General features: G+C 54.4%; 1 protein-coding gene across 5 annotated transcripts in view; it reads right to left on the reverse strand.

Moving 5' to 3' along the window:
• Window positions 1–15,035, reverse strand: part of WASF2 (WASP family member 2) — a 28,775-nt gene extending 13,740 nt beyond the window's left edge. Inside the window, exons 1-2 of one of the 5 annotated variants that reach the window (XM_048969087.1) lie at window positions 14,925–15,034; window positions 1,451–1,599 (exon numbers count right to left, since the gene is read on the reverse strand). In XM_048969087.1, coding sequence (XP_048825044.1) covers window positions 1,451–1,580 — 130 coding nt within the window. In that variant the 5' untranslated portion in view covers window positions 1,581–1,599; window positions 14,925–15,034. Of the gene's footprint in view, window positions 1–1,450; window positions 1,605–1,752; window positions 1,890–1,916; window positions 2,061–10,237; window positions 11,130–14,924 lie in introns of those variants that run through there. The other 4 variants (XM_048969084.1, XM_048969086.1, XM_048969085.1 and 1 more) reach the window with 4 other exon arrangements.
• Between the last annotated feature and the right edge of the window lie 292 nt (window positions 15,036–15,327).

Consider the following 15,327-nt stretch of genomic DNA (forward strand, 5'->3'; position numbering starts at 1 on the left):
CACCTGGGTGTGAGTGCTCTGCAGCAGCGAGCCTAAATGGCTTCATTTAAAACACTGCTGACCCCAGGGATGCGGATAAGGGATGGTGCTCATCATCCCCCCTGCATGCCCTGCTCCCCCTCGTGCAGGGAGGCACGCAGGGTCAGCTGGAGCCATCTCTCCTCCAGGTACCCGGCTGCACCTTGCAGACGTCCCAGGGCACCTTCCAGGAAAGGAGCCCAGCTGCAAGTTGGCTCCCTGTGCTTTGCTGCCTCCGCTGAGGCAGACACAGAGAAGCTTTGAATATCTGAGCTGTGCAAAGACAGCCTAAATCTGCAGGATCTCACCGGGGCTCTGTCACACTAACCCACCGCATGCCTTTGGACTGGGATTAGCTTTCTGTGCAGCTGAGATCTGCACAGCTTTACTGCCTCCTTCCTCCTCATTTCACATGCACGAGATGGATTTTCCTCGCATTCCACAACCCTCTTGGCTACCAGACCCACCAAATTACCAACAAGGTGAGCGGATGCACAGGTCCTGCCAGTGCAGTGACATTTCCACAGCCCAAAACAGAACGTGGCACCGACTGGCAGCCATCACAGGCCCCGATTTCAGTGGCAGCCACGGTTTTCACTGCTGGAAAGAGGCTGTAGCTGAGGTTCCTGCCACATTAGGCAAGGAGCTTACTTTGCAGAGCAAGCAGAAGCGCTCGCAGACACCACCGCTAAGCTCAACAATATATTAGTTTGATTCTCAAAGACTTGCTTCAAGGGTAAAGGTGGCTAATCAGAAGCCAGAGCATTTCAAGGGAGTACGGAGCCATCCCACAGAGACCACAATTAACTCTTCTCTCCTCCCATGGCACGCAGACCCACGTTTCCCCCCGGCCTTTCCAAGGCTATGGGGCAGCCCACCGGAGAGCTGAGCTTGGTGCTGCCGTCTGAGTGAGCAGCCCTGAGCCCCCAGTGCTCCAAAGGCAATGCCTGGGGACTTTGGGTCTTGCAAGGTAGCAAACAGCAGGGGCAAACAGGCTGCTTCTGCACGGGCACTTTAATTATCTTTCATTAAAAAGAAGACTACTTACACGCCACAGCTTCGGCGCAGTCAAGCTCCATTTAGTAGCGCACGCAATTAGAGGCACATTCTCTGACACAAGATCCTGGCTGCTCTGAGAGCCTCCCATTTTACAAGCCTGAGTTGTGCTCCATCCTTCCATCTGCAGCTTCGCCGCAGCCTCGCACACACGCACGCACACACATGCGCACACCCCCTCCCCGGTTCCTCCTAGATGGGGAAGGCAGTGGGACCAGGGATATGAAATTAGCATCGGATTTCGTTAGGAAAACATTTTAGCATTACCCGGGGAAGGCAGATGGGGGAGAAATAGGAACACAAGAGTAGAAAGGGAGCTAAATAAAGAGCACTAGCGACTCCTGAGGGCAACGCGCAGGCTCGCCATGGTACTCACTCAGGCTGCCCAGCTGTCGAATGACATTTGCCAGGGTGATGTTGGTCATGCATTCCAGCTCGCTTCGAACGCTAGGCAACGTCTGACGGCACAGGTGCCTTGGCTCAATGTTCCTCGTTACTAACGGCATGGTGGACCTGCTTCAGGCACTGTTCTGAAAGATGAAAAACAACCCAAAAAAGAAACAGGAAAGGATTACTCAACCGCAAATTCCAGGCACACCAGAGCCATGGTGTTCGTTTTTCCTGCTCTCAAATGGCTTTATTTATAAGCCTCCTTCCCCCCCCCCCCTTTTCCCCGACCTTATAATACTGGCTCTTCAGAAATAAAGATCCTGCTGTTCTGTGACTTGCAGTGACAGCAAAGTCCCACCGGCTCAGGTATGGAGGCAGCGATGGAAAACTACACAGCTTCACCCACACGCGAGGTGCTGCCCGCATCGCCGCCGCCGCTGCTCCCTTCCTACCCATGCGCAGCCTCCTGCCTTCCCCGCTCACACACAGCATCTCAGCGAGCCTCCAAACCCTTCTTCAGGAATTTGTTAAACCCGAGAGCGAAGGCTTTGCTTCGACCAGAGGACGAGGGCAGGAGATGGGGGGGGAACAACGCGCGGCTCCTCCCGCGGCGGCGCGGCTCTGCTGAACAACAGGAAGCGCTCGCAGCTGACCAGGAAACTTTCTGCTGACTGTTCTTCATCCTGCAGGCTGCACCCAACGGCCCTCAGGAAATCCCCCAGGGCTGAGGTTTACACGGGCCATTGTTATTTGTGCTGGGGCCGTTTAATGGTAAGGGAGCCCAAAGCGGGACAAAGAGCTTTCAGGCGCAGGTCAGCCCTTCCAAGGGACAAAACTCTCCTCTGCCAACAGGCTGAAGTGTCCAAGCAGCAAACATCCCCCTCGCAATGTCTGCCCCTGAGATGGAGGGGTGCCTTGCTATGCAGAGCTCGGAGCAAGCGGTGCCACAGGCCTGAAATCTTCCAAACTCAGAGAAAGCAAATACAGCCCAACTTTGTGATTAATTTAGAAGGGGAAAGAATCACTTTTCTAGGTCAGCTGAGGAGCAGCCCAAGAGAAGCAGCCAGCTCCCATGTGATAGGCATGCTGATCTGCCCGGGCCGGGTGTAAAAATAAAACAGGAAGCTAACAGCTTGGGGAACATGGCTTCCTGTCACCAACAGCAAAAACCCAAGAACCATAAAAAATCAGCTGTTTGCTCTTGACTTTGAGCCACCCTTTGATAGTCTCTGTGGCAGCTGGCAGCTTATCTTTGAGGTCCAGGAGTCCTTCCTGGATGCTTTTCTATCAGGGTGTTAAGAGGAAGAAGTGGGCATTATCCCTCCTAATTACCTCACAAGCCAGATTTTGAATTGCTAAATGTGACCCATTAAGGCAGAGGAGTTGGAGTGCTGCAGCGCAGGGCTATCTCCTGGACAAGCAGATGGAGGATGCCATTTTGAGCCAGGGCCGGCGTGCGCACAGCCCTGCACCAGGGACAGGGCCCCAAAAACATAAACCTGGGAGCAGAAGGGAGCAGGGTTTGCCTCCAGGTAAATAAAAGCTGTGCTTCTCCAAGGACTGAGGTCTGTGCTGCTCTTCGCTGTGCCCAAGCGCTGCAGCAGCCGCTGTAACTGCTGAGATATTTAAAGAACAGGGTGAACCAAGGAAGGACTCTGACCTTCGCTTCCAAACACCCCGTGTTTTATTGATTACAGCCCAAGCCCTGCAATCTTTTGCCAGCTTTAGCGCTTTAAGCCAGACAAACTTTCCCAGCTCCCCCCAGACTGCAGTCTGCAGCTCTCATAAACAAGGCAGCATTTGCAGGCTGCCTGCATCGAGCTTCTCCCTCGTGCTCCCCAGGGCTCGGTGGGATCTGCAGAGCTGGGACAGACACCGAGCCTGGGCTGTAAGGGAGAGAGATGCGAGCGTGCATATGGAATAAAGGGAAATAAAATAAACTAGCACCAACAGAAACCACCCACAAAAGATGATAGCTGTGCTGGGTCACAGAGAAGTGCTCCTCTCTGCATGTATGTAGAGAAGAGGGCAGAAATGCAGAGTAACACCCCCAAATACCCCTGCAGAAAGACCAGCCTCAAGGACGCCCATAGCTACACCTCGTCTATTCTTTCCCTACCCCCAGAGCGTTTGGTTTCAAAGCCTGTTCTGCAACTAAAGGCAAAGAGTAGCGGTGCAAATCGCCTCTTTACAACTGCACTGCACAACTACAGCACGAATCTGCACCAGTGCAAGACAGCCAGCAGCGATAAGGGCTAAGAAAAACACTCCCTTTATAGCCTAGCTCATCCTGGCAGCCACCCCCACCCTCCCAGCACAGCCTGCCACACTCCACTGCAGAATCAAGAGTTTCGCCCTTGTGATGGCTCCGACAGCACAGCAGTGCTGCTTCTTCCCAAGGCAACGGGGCCGGCCCTGCTGCCCCCAACCCCAGCCAGGAGCTGGCAAGCAGCAGTGAGACGTGAAGGCATTAACCCTGCAGAGCACTGGAGATGAGGAGGCAGGAAGGACGGGATGGCAGCAGGCAGGCAGCCCTGTGCTCCTGCAGCAGCGCTGGGACGAGGCACTGAAAGCAACGCTCCACCTCCCCTCAGCTTTGAGATTTCAGGTGTTTTCACAGCATGGAGAGAGGAAAGCTGGGAGCTGCAGAGCCCAGCAATAAGAGCAGTGCCCCCGCAAGAAGGAGCTTCCCTGGAGGACCTCCTTTTTCCCCATCCCCTTTGGTGGGAAGGTATAGAGATAACAGCTAATGGGCTCCTGTAAAACCTTCATGCCTCATGAGTAGGTGGGACAAAGATTAATAGTCTGGATTGGAAAATAAGTGGTGTGTTTTGAAAGCAGCAGCCGGGAGGGGCAGGAAATAAAGCGTGGAGAAGGGAGAACGTCTGAGAGCAGAGGGAGAAGGAGGAAGCAAAATGCTGGAGACAGCACGAGGTGAGCAGCTGGGGGCAGGGGAGGGACGCAGAAACGAAACAAGGAAGGGACAGACAGAAAAAAAGCTTTCCAGGAGGTTCTTGCTTTTATTCTTTAAGAGAGTCATTAAGAAACTGATTGACAGCACGCTACCAGCAAGGGCCATCCAGAGCTGCTTTCCTTTCCATAGTCAGGGCATGACAGCACAGCAGTTTTCCACCCCAGCTAGCCAGAGTGGTCATCAGGCATTAGTCGCTGTCACGTAACCACAGCAGACCATATATTATAACTAAATCCTGCCATTCAGAAGCAAGTTAAATGAATTGTGAGGCCAAAAATAAAATAAAAAATAAAGCCAACCCTTATCTTTTGGGCAGAGATTCCACTTGCTCATTAATCTGAAGATCTGACTTGCTGTAATGGCAGTTTGGGGTGCATGCGCTGCAGGGGGCACAGAGCACCTCCCCAACCTTGCTGCAAGCAGGGAGGACACAGAGTATGGTAAAAGCAAAGTGCCTCTATGAAACTTGACTGTCTGCAACAGATTTGTAACGAATACGGAGGAAAAAAAGCAAGGCATCAAACTGAAAGCAGCTCGAGCTGTGAGTGAGGAAGCGGGGCGTTCTTTGCTGGTTGGAGAGTGGAAGGGAATCGCTGCTCCTGTGCCAACCCCACCAATGTCATGGCATGCAGAGATGCTCAGGACGCCCGTCCTGCTACCTGCCGTGCTGCACACCTTCTCAGGAACAAGGAGGAAGGGTTTGCCTCAAGTGAACCAATGTTTTTCTCTCCCTCTCTTGCAGCAGAACATCCCTACCTGCTCCAGGAAAGCATTTCTTCTCCAGTCTCTGAGCCACGGCCTGAATCACAGAAGGCTCCAAGCTTTGTTATGACAGCAGAGACTAAAAGCCGAGGCACCCAGAGCCCAGCTTTCCCCATGGCCTCCCCCCGTGTCCAGCAGGGCGCTGCCAGCATTCCTCATCCTTTCCCCTCTCTCCCAAAGCGCTTACACACACATTGCTGAGCGCCGCGCTGCTCACAGCCCTAAGCCAGCCCGGAAAGTTTGCTGAGCACGACAAAAGCTGTGCAAGGCAAGAACCCCATCCTACATTCCTAGCAATCCTCCAGCCACAACCGGCACCTCGCCATCCTTCCTCAGCACCTGTGCTGCACTGCATGCACCAAGCTCAGACTCCTTGCACTGCTGCAGGAAAGCGGGCTTTGCGCACGCTGCTGCCCATCCGAGTCCCTGCACCCAGCACAGCACGCAGGAACGCCTCGCTCACCACATTTTAACACCTCACACCCCACATTTTAAGTGCATTCTGATTGTGGCAGTCATTCCTGCAAACACTTTTGGGTGCTGGGGAACAAGGGTGGCCAAGCACGGGCCGGGAAAGGGAAAACAAGACCACAGCGTGCAGCTTTTGCTTCTCCTAATGCAGCACTATGAGGGAAGCACAAGGTACATTTAAGACAAGCACGTTGCTGTAGGGTTTCTCATTGACTGCTCTCCCCAGGAGCTCTGCTGTAGCGGATCACACAGGAATCCTGGTTCTGGATTAGAATCAAGCACAATTGGTTTGCTTCACACACGAGCCGCCGCTCTATAGAGCCCTCACACAAAGCCACGTCTTATTGACTATTTTTAATAAAGAGGGCTGGCACAGTCAAATTGGAGCATTGTTACAAACAATAAAGGAGACAGACTTTGATTACAAGTATTGGGGAGCAGTGCAGGGATGTTTTAGGATTGAGCATTAGCTTTCCAACGCGAGTTCTGTCAACTGAAAACAGCAACTCGGAGCAAATAGTCCTTAACAAGCAGTTTGGAGACGAGCAGAAAACAGCACTGCACAGCAAGAGAGGAGCTGCTTTCTGCATCTAGCACAGGCAGCACAGCAGTGCGGGGAAGGCAGGCAGGGCTGCAAGGTGAGATGTGTGTGCAGTGCACACAAAGAGCTGTAAATAACAGCCCAGCTCGACACGGAGACCTGGCAAGGTTCTTCTCGCCGGTATCTGACCGGCCAGCATAGCATTAGTGGGAGTCACCTGGGTAATTCCCTGCTCAATGTGACACACCACCTCTCAGATCAGGGACCATCTGCAAATAAATCTGGACCCCGGCAGTGAGATCATCTGTCACAGTGTCTGGTGCGGCACAAAGCACCTAGGGAGGACAGAACCCATTTTTAGGGAAGGGGAGGAAGATGGAGCTCCATGTTTTGGGTCCGTGGGGGGGAGCAGCCACCGTGCACACAGCAGGGCTCACAACACCACAGCCAGGACACGAGCAGGCAGCGAGGGCAAGCATAGCAAGAGCCTTGGAGAGAGCCTTCCGGAGTGCCATGGGGGGACGAGCTGCAGCAGCAGGCTTGGGAATGAGGGAGGAAGGAGATAATCAGATCTGAAATTCCCATCAGTATGAAATGAGACTTAACTCAGGAGCTTGCCAACGCAGACTGACTGTTCTTTCTAATGTCTGTGACAACTCTGCCTCAAATTTCAAGCTTCTCTCAGCAGTAACTACTCCCCCATGCAGCTGTAATGGCCAGAAAGAGACTGGCTTTTATGTAACCCCAAAAGGCGAGCAGAAAGGGAAGCAGCAGCCACACACACATGGAGAACTGGGGTGGGGGGGAGGAAATCAGCAGCAGGCTCTGCTGAGTGCTCAGGGCGATATCCAAGCTCACAATGCAGCCACACAGAAGTGGGATGCAGCAATCAGAAACGCTACGCTTCCACACTCAGAGAGAGACCCAGCAATCAGTGCTGCATCCGAGCAATAGGGAGCAAAATTATAGAGCAAACTGCCATGCGATGCCACAAACTCCATCCTGCCAGCTGTAACAAGGATTCATTCCCAAAAACGCGTCACGGGCTCATCTGTCATTAAGGGCCCAGCCTGCCAGCAGCTGAGCAGCAGTCAGCAGTGAAGGGCAGCTGCAGGGCTGCTTCCTTTCACAGTGGTCTATTCTCCCCCTGAGCCGCAGGGGAGACGCACAGTAAATCCCCACCACCTCCTACCATTGCAGCGTGCTGCTTCCTCACCCCCAGCACACACAGCTTTCCCAAAGCAGCTCCTACCCAAAGCACAGAACCCCCAAAGCATCCTCCATGCGTTACCAACCCACCTCAACAACCCCGGGGTGCAGTGCAGCAGCATTACCAAAGAGCCATGCAGGCAAACGGCCCGGGGCAGGAGCAGCACTGCACTCTTCCAGGGCTACGTTCTGACATTGGGAAGCATCAGCTCTGCTCTCAGAGTAACAGCATTGTACAGCATGCCATGGGGCAGCAAACAGCCACGCTGCTTTGTTGGAAAGGGGCTCGCTGGGTGCTGCTGCTCCTGGGGACACACAGCCACCCCCACCCCCCTGCCAGGCTGCAAGCAGAGCCAGCTGGCTGACCTCGACATTTCTCACTCCTGAAACCAAGCTGTTGCCCTCGTGGATGCTTCCATTCATTTAGCTGACCAAGGTTTTAAACAAAGAGGGTCACCCAGTGCTCCTATGGGGCACGGGCAGAACGAACGCATCGAAATGGAACTCCAGGAGAGATGTGCCAAGAGAAAGGCAGCTCGTGCAATTAAAGAGAGCCGTCAGAGGTTTCATTCTCAGAATACGGAACTATTGATTCAACAGGAATTAAAGCTCAGAAGCAGAGAGGTTTCAAGGTCTTTGCTGTGAGGAGACACGTCAGGAGGGACACCGGGCTCCTCCAGCGCGCGCTGCTCCGGCCTCGCTGCCTCCTAGGAGCCAGGAGCAGCAGAAGGAGCAGAGCACTCCCCATTAAACCTAGGAGTGATTTTGGCAAGGACGCAAAGCCAGCGGCAACACGGCCTCCATCAACAGGTGGCTTTGGTGTGCTCAGGGCCACAGGAGCCCCTCTGCGGCTCTCACTCAGCCCAGGAGCACACCTGCAAACTCCACATGCGTTTCAGCCTTCCTCCTCAGCTGATGAGCCCCATCTCAGCCCCCCCTCCTTTAACACACGCTCAACTCTTTGGATTAATGGAGGGGTGTAGGAACAACCCAGTTCCAAGTGTTTTCCATACAGCTCAACTGCTCTTTCAGTTTCCACTCACGCCTGGATAATTATATCACAGCTCCGAGTGCCCCCACCCTTCTGCTGCACTTGGGGAATACTGCAAAGATAAGTCTTTTCTTAATTATTAAATGTAAATAGCTCATTAAATATAATCCAATTACTTTAATTGTAAGAAAAAGGAAGTAATTACAATATGTACATGCATTCTTGCCTGAACATTTTTGAATATCTTAAACGAATCTTTGCAGCATTAATATTTTAAGTTAACCTTTGACACGAGCAAAAATAAAGAGAGAGGCCCAGATGTTCTGCAGGAGCGCTGTGTGTGCTGGGATTCCTGTCACAAGAAACCCAACTAAAACAACAGGACAGCCTGGAGCACCTGAGCTGAAACGGTTTGCAAAGGGCACCTCAATAAAGTCACAATAACACGTGAGGTTTCTCGGCTGCAGGAGGCAGAAGCGCTGTGTGCGATGCTGCATTCGGAGCCCTCATGGGGCTTTTTTGGGTGTCAGGAATTGAGAGATGGAGAAAGGAGATGGATGGAGGGCAACGCATGCATCCATGCTGGGCAGACGAGCCCCCAGCCCACCGAGCCCAAGCCCCGATCCTGGGGTTCTGCTTCCCCATTGCAACAGCTGCTCCAGCAGCGCAGGGATGGCTCTGCACACTGGGCACACTGGATGTGGCGATGGCCACCTGCAAAACCCCATGGGACAGCCTGAAAAACTGCTTCCATGTCGTGTTGTGAGCCCAGCAGCGACCTCACCTCAGGTAACCTGCGCCACTCTGGGCTCTGCCTCACCCCCAAACCACTGCAGGGAGTTTGAAGCCTTCATCCAGCTGATCTTTGCGGCAGAGATGAGGCTGCTTTAGGGATGCTAAAGATGCGAGTCTTTCTATCAAAGCTGTGTGATAAGCAGCTTTATGGAAACCTTCCACCGAAGGCAGAGCCTACAGGTAACCCTGATACAACACTCCTCCTCACTAGCAACCCAAGGGCCATGCCGTGCATGCTGCGTGCCTCCAGCTCCACCTGGAAGGGGAAGTGGCCGCTACAGAAGGTAAAGGTTGGACACAAGCCGCATTCAGAGCCACACGCCTTCCTCCAGCACACCATTGGCTCAGCAGCTGTTGCCATTCAAAGAAGCAGGATCTGGGTGTGTGCACCGTTCTTTCTTTTTGTGCCTGGTTTTGTTGGGCTTTTTTTGCAGCTGCGAGGCCAAACCCATGAGCTACACATGAACAAAAACAGGGTGCCTGAAAGGGAACTCCTCCTGCTCCGGCAAGCACTCAGAGCACTGTGCTGGGCTAAGGGGTGGTCGGGGAACTTTCACCCATCCATTCAGCCAGGGCTGCCGTTCCCCCTCCCTCTCAATTAAATCCTATTTTTCGCACTCCATGCATGAAGCACGGCCACGCCAATACATCAGATATTGTGGCTGATAGCCTTCTCTGAATGCCACTTCAAGTCCTCCAGCACGGAGCCGCCTGAAAGCAAAGCATCATTCATTCTTTGAGCAGCAGAAAAAGACTTTCGCCGCGCGGAGTTGAAGCGAGGCTCTCAGAAAGAAGGAAAGGGCATCCAGTGAAAGAGGAAACGAGAAATTAAAACCACATTCAATCTTATTAGCGGTAATACAAGAGGTCAACAGAGTGCTCTGCAAAACCGTGCAGCGTGAGAGCAGATTTAGGCAGAGCTCACTCCCGTGCAGCGATACCAACCAGCCTGGCTGCTGCACAGGGAAGCAAAGGCTGTGAGCAGCTCTTGCATGGAGCCAGATGGAAGGGCGAGGGCTGGAGGCATTACCTCATGTATGCTAACAGCACTGGGCTGGGAGGAACCTTCCCCCTCCTCCTCCTCCATCTGAAACGTTTTCTCTCTCTCGGGATTTCCAGCATCTTATAAGCGAAGCCTCTTTGAAGCACCGCAAAGTGGCGTTGCTCATCACTGAGGTAATGATAGTAAATAAGCTCCAGTATTTTGTTGAGCCTTTTCCTTCTGCTTTACAAACAAAAGGTCAGAGTCATTAGCCCAGTTTGATGAGGAGGAATGGGAGCTGGCAACGTCGCTCCGGAACATCACAGGAAATATCAGCGAGCAAACAGGACACAGAACCGACACTGAGAGCCGCTCCGGCATCGGGGGACATGGAGCAGAGCACGGCCAAACCGCAAGGTGAGCGCAGAGCAGCCGTCCTCCGCACTGAGCTCCTCCATCTGAAGATCACTCTGCGAGGAACGCCGCCATTCAGATCCACGTGTGGCAAGAAGAGGGTCTGTGTGTGCTTCCTATGGGAACCGGCCAAATGAACCATCACAGAATCACACAATCGCACAGGTTGGAAGGGACCTCAAGGATCATGTAGTTCCAACCCCCCTGCCTAGCAGGGCCACCAAACATCCACATTTAGATCAGGTTGCCCAGGACCCCATCCAACCTGGCCTTGAACACCGTGCACACGAAATGAGCGCCTCCCATCAGGAAGGTCCTGACTGCACACAACGCAGGGGAAGAGCTCAGCTCTTACTGAGGACTTCCCAGCAGAAACCAAAGTGATCAGCCCACGGTTCAGCTTTGGTGGAGCACGAAGGAATCATCGTTAGCACAGCGGCCTGCGTGCTGTCCCTCCCACCCTGCAGCACACCTTACCATGCAGAACCGAAACCTCCCAGCCAGCAGCCATCTCAGAGCCGCAGTGATGGAGCAGCAGCAGCCGCCTGCCATGTAGAAACTAAGCCTTAAGAACAGGCTCCAAGCTGTGCCACCTCGCAGGCAGCTCCCATTCTACTCTCCAGGGCCACAGAATCACAGGGTTGGAAGGGACCTCAAGGATCACGGAGCTCCAACCCCCTGCTGCATGCAGGGCCACCAACCTCCACATTCAATACCTGCCCAGGGCCCCATCCAACCTGGCCTTGACCACCTCCAGGGATGGACGGGGCATCACAGCCTCTCTGGGCAGCTGTTCCAGCACCTCACCGCTCTCATAGCACAGAACTTCACCACAGCATCCCACAAAGCCCCAACTTCTCCCACATGCAGGTCCAGGGCTCAGCACGCAGCGAATGCTCTGCACCGCCTCATCGGAACACTGAGCTTGAGGTCTGGGAAGGGACTGCTGGGAGGAGAAAATCCTGCTGTCCTTCGGCCAGAAAAGCAAACCATGCCTGAACCAGGACCAGGCCTCATTCCAGCCCTGTGCAGAAGCTCCTGCTCACGCTGTGCCCTTTGCAGTGAAGCCTCCCCTCCTCACAGAGGAAACGAACGGCGCCCTGATTGCACAGGGTTGCAGAAATACAGAGGAAGTGAATGCCACCAGGGTGGTTCTGCTCTGAGCAGTCATTTGCTTATTACCCAGAAGCCACCTCCACAGCGTTTATAAATACCCCCGAATATTTAAATAAACGTTAATCTGCTGTAACCAAGGGCCTGATCTCACAAATATTTACCCTTGCGCAGCTGGTACAGACACACAGCTCCTTCCTAGGGCTCCCAGAGGAATGCTGCTGGATGCAGCACCCCACCCAGAGGGGCTGGATACAGCTGCATCCCCCAGGGCTCAGCACCACCAAACCCACTGCCAAAACAGAAACCCTACGCTGGGAATGAGTCTGGAAAGCCTGCAGAGAGCAGCGATCCAGAAGGATCAAAGCATCTCGCGCCTGCTGGATCCTTCCTTATTGCAGTCCATCCCAAAACATCTTCATCTTCACCCTTGTTCACTCACCATCATTTAAAACAAACAAACAAGCTGAATTCACCAACGTAACCATGAGCACATGAGGCAATGGGTGCAGTTTTAACCCCTCCGCCCACACTCTGTGATTATCTAAGCTTTGTGAATGAAATCAGCTTTTCCTAGACCAGCCCAGAAGAATGAGATACATCCCAAGTATGCTGAGAAACTGGGCTGGCAGTTATCACAGGGGTTCTATTATTCATCGTGAATCACCACTGCCTGCAAACACCTCCTGAGCCACGACTCCAAAACGCACCGCTCTGCTCAGCGCCGCGTTATGCACGAAGGAAACAGCCTGCTGTGCTGCTCCAAGAGAACACAGGGCTACAGCAAGAAGCACGGCTGAGCCCACGGTATAAGGGGAGGAAAAGCATTCTGCTGCTCCTTTGGTTTCGCAGGGCTGGGAGCAGAGGTTGAGAACAGTGAGATGAAGCAGGACTTTGCTAGCATTGCCCTGCAGCAGTTGGGAAAGCCTGAGCAGGAGCACAGAGCTTGGAAAGGGGGGAATTTGGGGCATTTGCGTTTTGAACTTGCTGCAAAGCAAGAAAACAAACAAAATGCATTTAGGTTTTAAAGCGGTGCAAACGTGCAGGAGGAAAAGCTGGCATTCAGTTTGCAATCAGAAGGCTTTCCCTTACAGTTCACATTACGTACAGCAAGGAAACCTGCTCTCATCTGCACACAGCCAGGCTCCAGAATCATAGAACGGCCTGGGTTGCAAAGGAGCACAGTGCTCATCCAGCTCCAACCCCTGCTGTGTGCAGGTCGCCAACCAGCAGCCCAGGCTGCCCAGAGCCACATCCAGCCTGGCCTTGAATGCCTGCAGGGATGGGGATCCACAGCCTCCTTGGGCAACCTGTGCCAGTGCCTCACCACCCTCTGGGGGAAAAACCTCCTCCTCATATCCAACCTGAACCTCCCATCACCAATACAAGGTGATGGGTCGGAGAGCAGAAGTGCTGCATTTGATCCCTGCAGTCACCAACCTGCCCAGGAAGATCCACCAAACACCAGGGTTAGGTGGCCTCTAAGGCATGGGCAACACTCTCTCATCCAAACTCTGGAAGCACAGTCCTCACAATGGCAAAGGGAAGAAAACAAAAGCATTCTGCTCGCTGCACCCCAGCTCTGGGATCAAGCTTGTCCTTGGCTGCGACTGCAAGCAGACTGTCAAAGCCACTCTTATCAACGCACTGCCTGTGCTTTCAGTGGGCAGATGTTAGCTTTGGTTTGCTTTTAACTAAGTTTTGGATGAAACTCTATCGGCTTTGATGACAAAATCCCACTCGAGGTCATCGCGAGGCAAACCAGGGCGAGAAACGGCGCTGTGCAGCGCTCACAACTTCTGCACCGCTTCACAGCAACCCGTCCTGCAGACGTCTCACACTGATGGAAAACACAACCAGTCCCCCTCCTCATGTGACCTTCAGTACTTCCCACAAAGTAATGCTGTGCATCAGCTTTGCCACAAGGGAACTCGCACACACACACACTGCTGGCTCCTTATGTCCTTCGCTCCCAACTTTTCCGTTCTCACAAGTCCCAAGGGAGGAGTGTGAGGGCCTGGTAAACCACAGCTCTGAGCGAAGCAGGTGGATTTAATACAACTTTATTACCACTGATCTTATTGCATGTCCACTAACACCTGCAGCACTGATGGCTTGATGCCACTGGACAAATGAAGCTCCTGAAGACCAACCTGGTGTACAGAAGCAGGCATTCTGCTGCTCTCTTAACCCACTGTATGGCCCCGCCAGCAGTCTGATCAATGGGAAAGCATGCAACCCTGCTGCTGCTGCTAAAGAAAGCAGAACAGCAGTGCCAAACGTGAAACTTACAGAAGGGACAAGCAGAAGAAGCTCTCTGGGGTCAAATAATAGCTACGGGGAAGAGCTGCCATCCCTTACCTTTCACCAAAGGCTGTCTGCTATTTGTATCCCAAAGGAGCAGCCCCAACACGAGCCTAACTACCAGCGAGGCACAACCCTGAGGACATTCACCAGCAACTTATTCCACCTCTGAAAGGAGCGCGGGCTGAGGTCACTGCCAGGTCAGTCAGTGCCTTTGACCAAACTTCTCCACCAGATCACACTGGAGCTTTCAAAGCTCGTTTAGAGATAGAGGCTGAGAGGAGGGGGCATTTCCAACAGAGCTGTGGGACACCATGGGGGGGGGGGGGGGAAAGAGTCACGTGTGCTTACGGGGCTCCCACACCTCCAGGAGGCGTTAAGGCAGGAGGGAGGAAAGGAGGCACGCGGGGTGACAGCACGGCACCGTGCAGCAGCAGCAGCCCCCAGCTGGGCACCGGGCGTTGCTCTGACACGGGGAAAAGCCCGGCGCGCTGCTCACAGCGCCCTTCCCCCGTGCTGCCGTGAAGCCGTGCAGCACAGCCCTGCGCTGCCCAGCACCACCGGCCCGGCCCGGCCCGACCCCCCCGACCCCCAGCCCTCGGTCCCAGCCCCAGCACGGACTCACAGCGAGGCCTCCAGGCAGCCCCACGCGCAGCCCCGGCCCCCCCCCGGCCCAGCGCAGCCCCCCTCCCCTCCCCGCCGCTCTCGGTTCCGAGCCGTTCAGCCCCCGGGGGCGGCGAGGCCCCGGAGCTCACTATGTGGCAGGAAACGCTGACCGTCTCAACGTGAGAGCTCACTATTTAGCAAGGGCCCAGCGGCCCACCCCAACGCCTCCGCCGCTCTCCTGCGGGATGGGGCGGCCAGAGAGGGCCGGGGAGCCGCCACTCAGCCCTCTCGCACTCACCCCACTCCGGTGCTGCTCTCTCAGGCCCCCCGGGCTCGTTACCACCAGGGCGGGCCAGCCCGGCCGTCCGCCATTCCACAGCTCCCCCTCCCTGCCCTGACCGGGCCTGGCCCCGCCTCCTCCCGGCCGCCGGCCCGCGGCGCCATTGGATCACCGCCCAGCGATACGGCCACGCCATTGGCTGAGGATGGCTGTCTATCAAAGGCGCCCTGCGCCACTTACGTACGAAACTGGAGCAGGAGGGGAACCCCACCCAAGGAGCCGCGCAAAAAGAGTAAACAGGGCGGAACGTACCACGGGGAGGACGGGACGGGGGGGTCCGAGAGGCTTTGGAACGCGTCCCCCGCGACAGGAGGGAAAGTCGCGACAGCACGAACAGTTACAGCACTTTCAAAAAATGACT

This window comes from Lagopus muta, chromosome 23, assembly GCF_023343835.1.
Source record: "Lagopus muta isolate bLagMut1 chromosome 23, bLagMut1 primary, whole genome shotgun sequence".
Taxonomy (NCBI): domain Eukaryota; kingdom Metazoa; phylum Chordata; class Aves; order Galliformes; family Phasianidae; genus Lagopus; species Lagopus muta.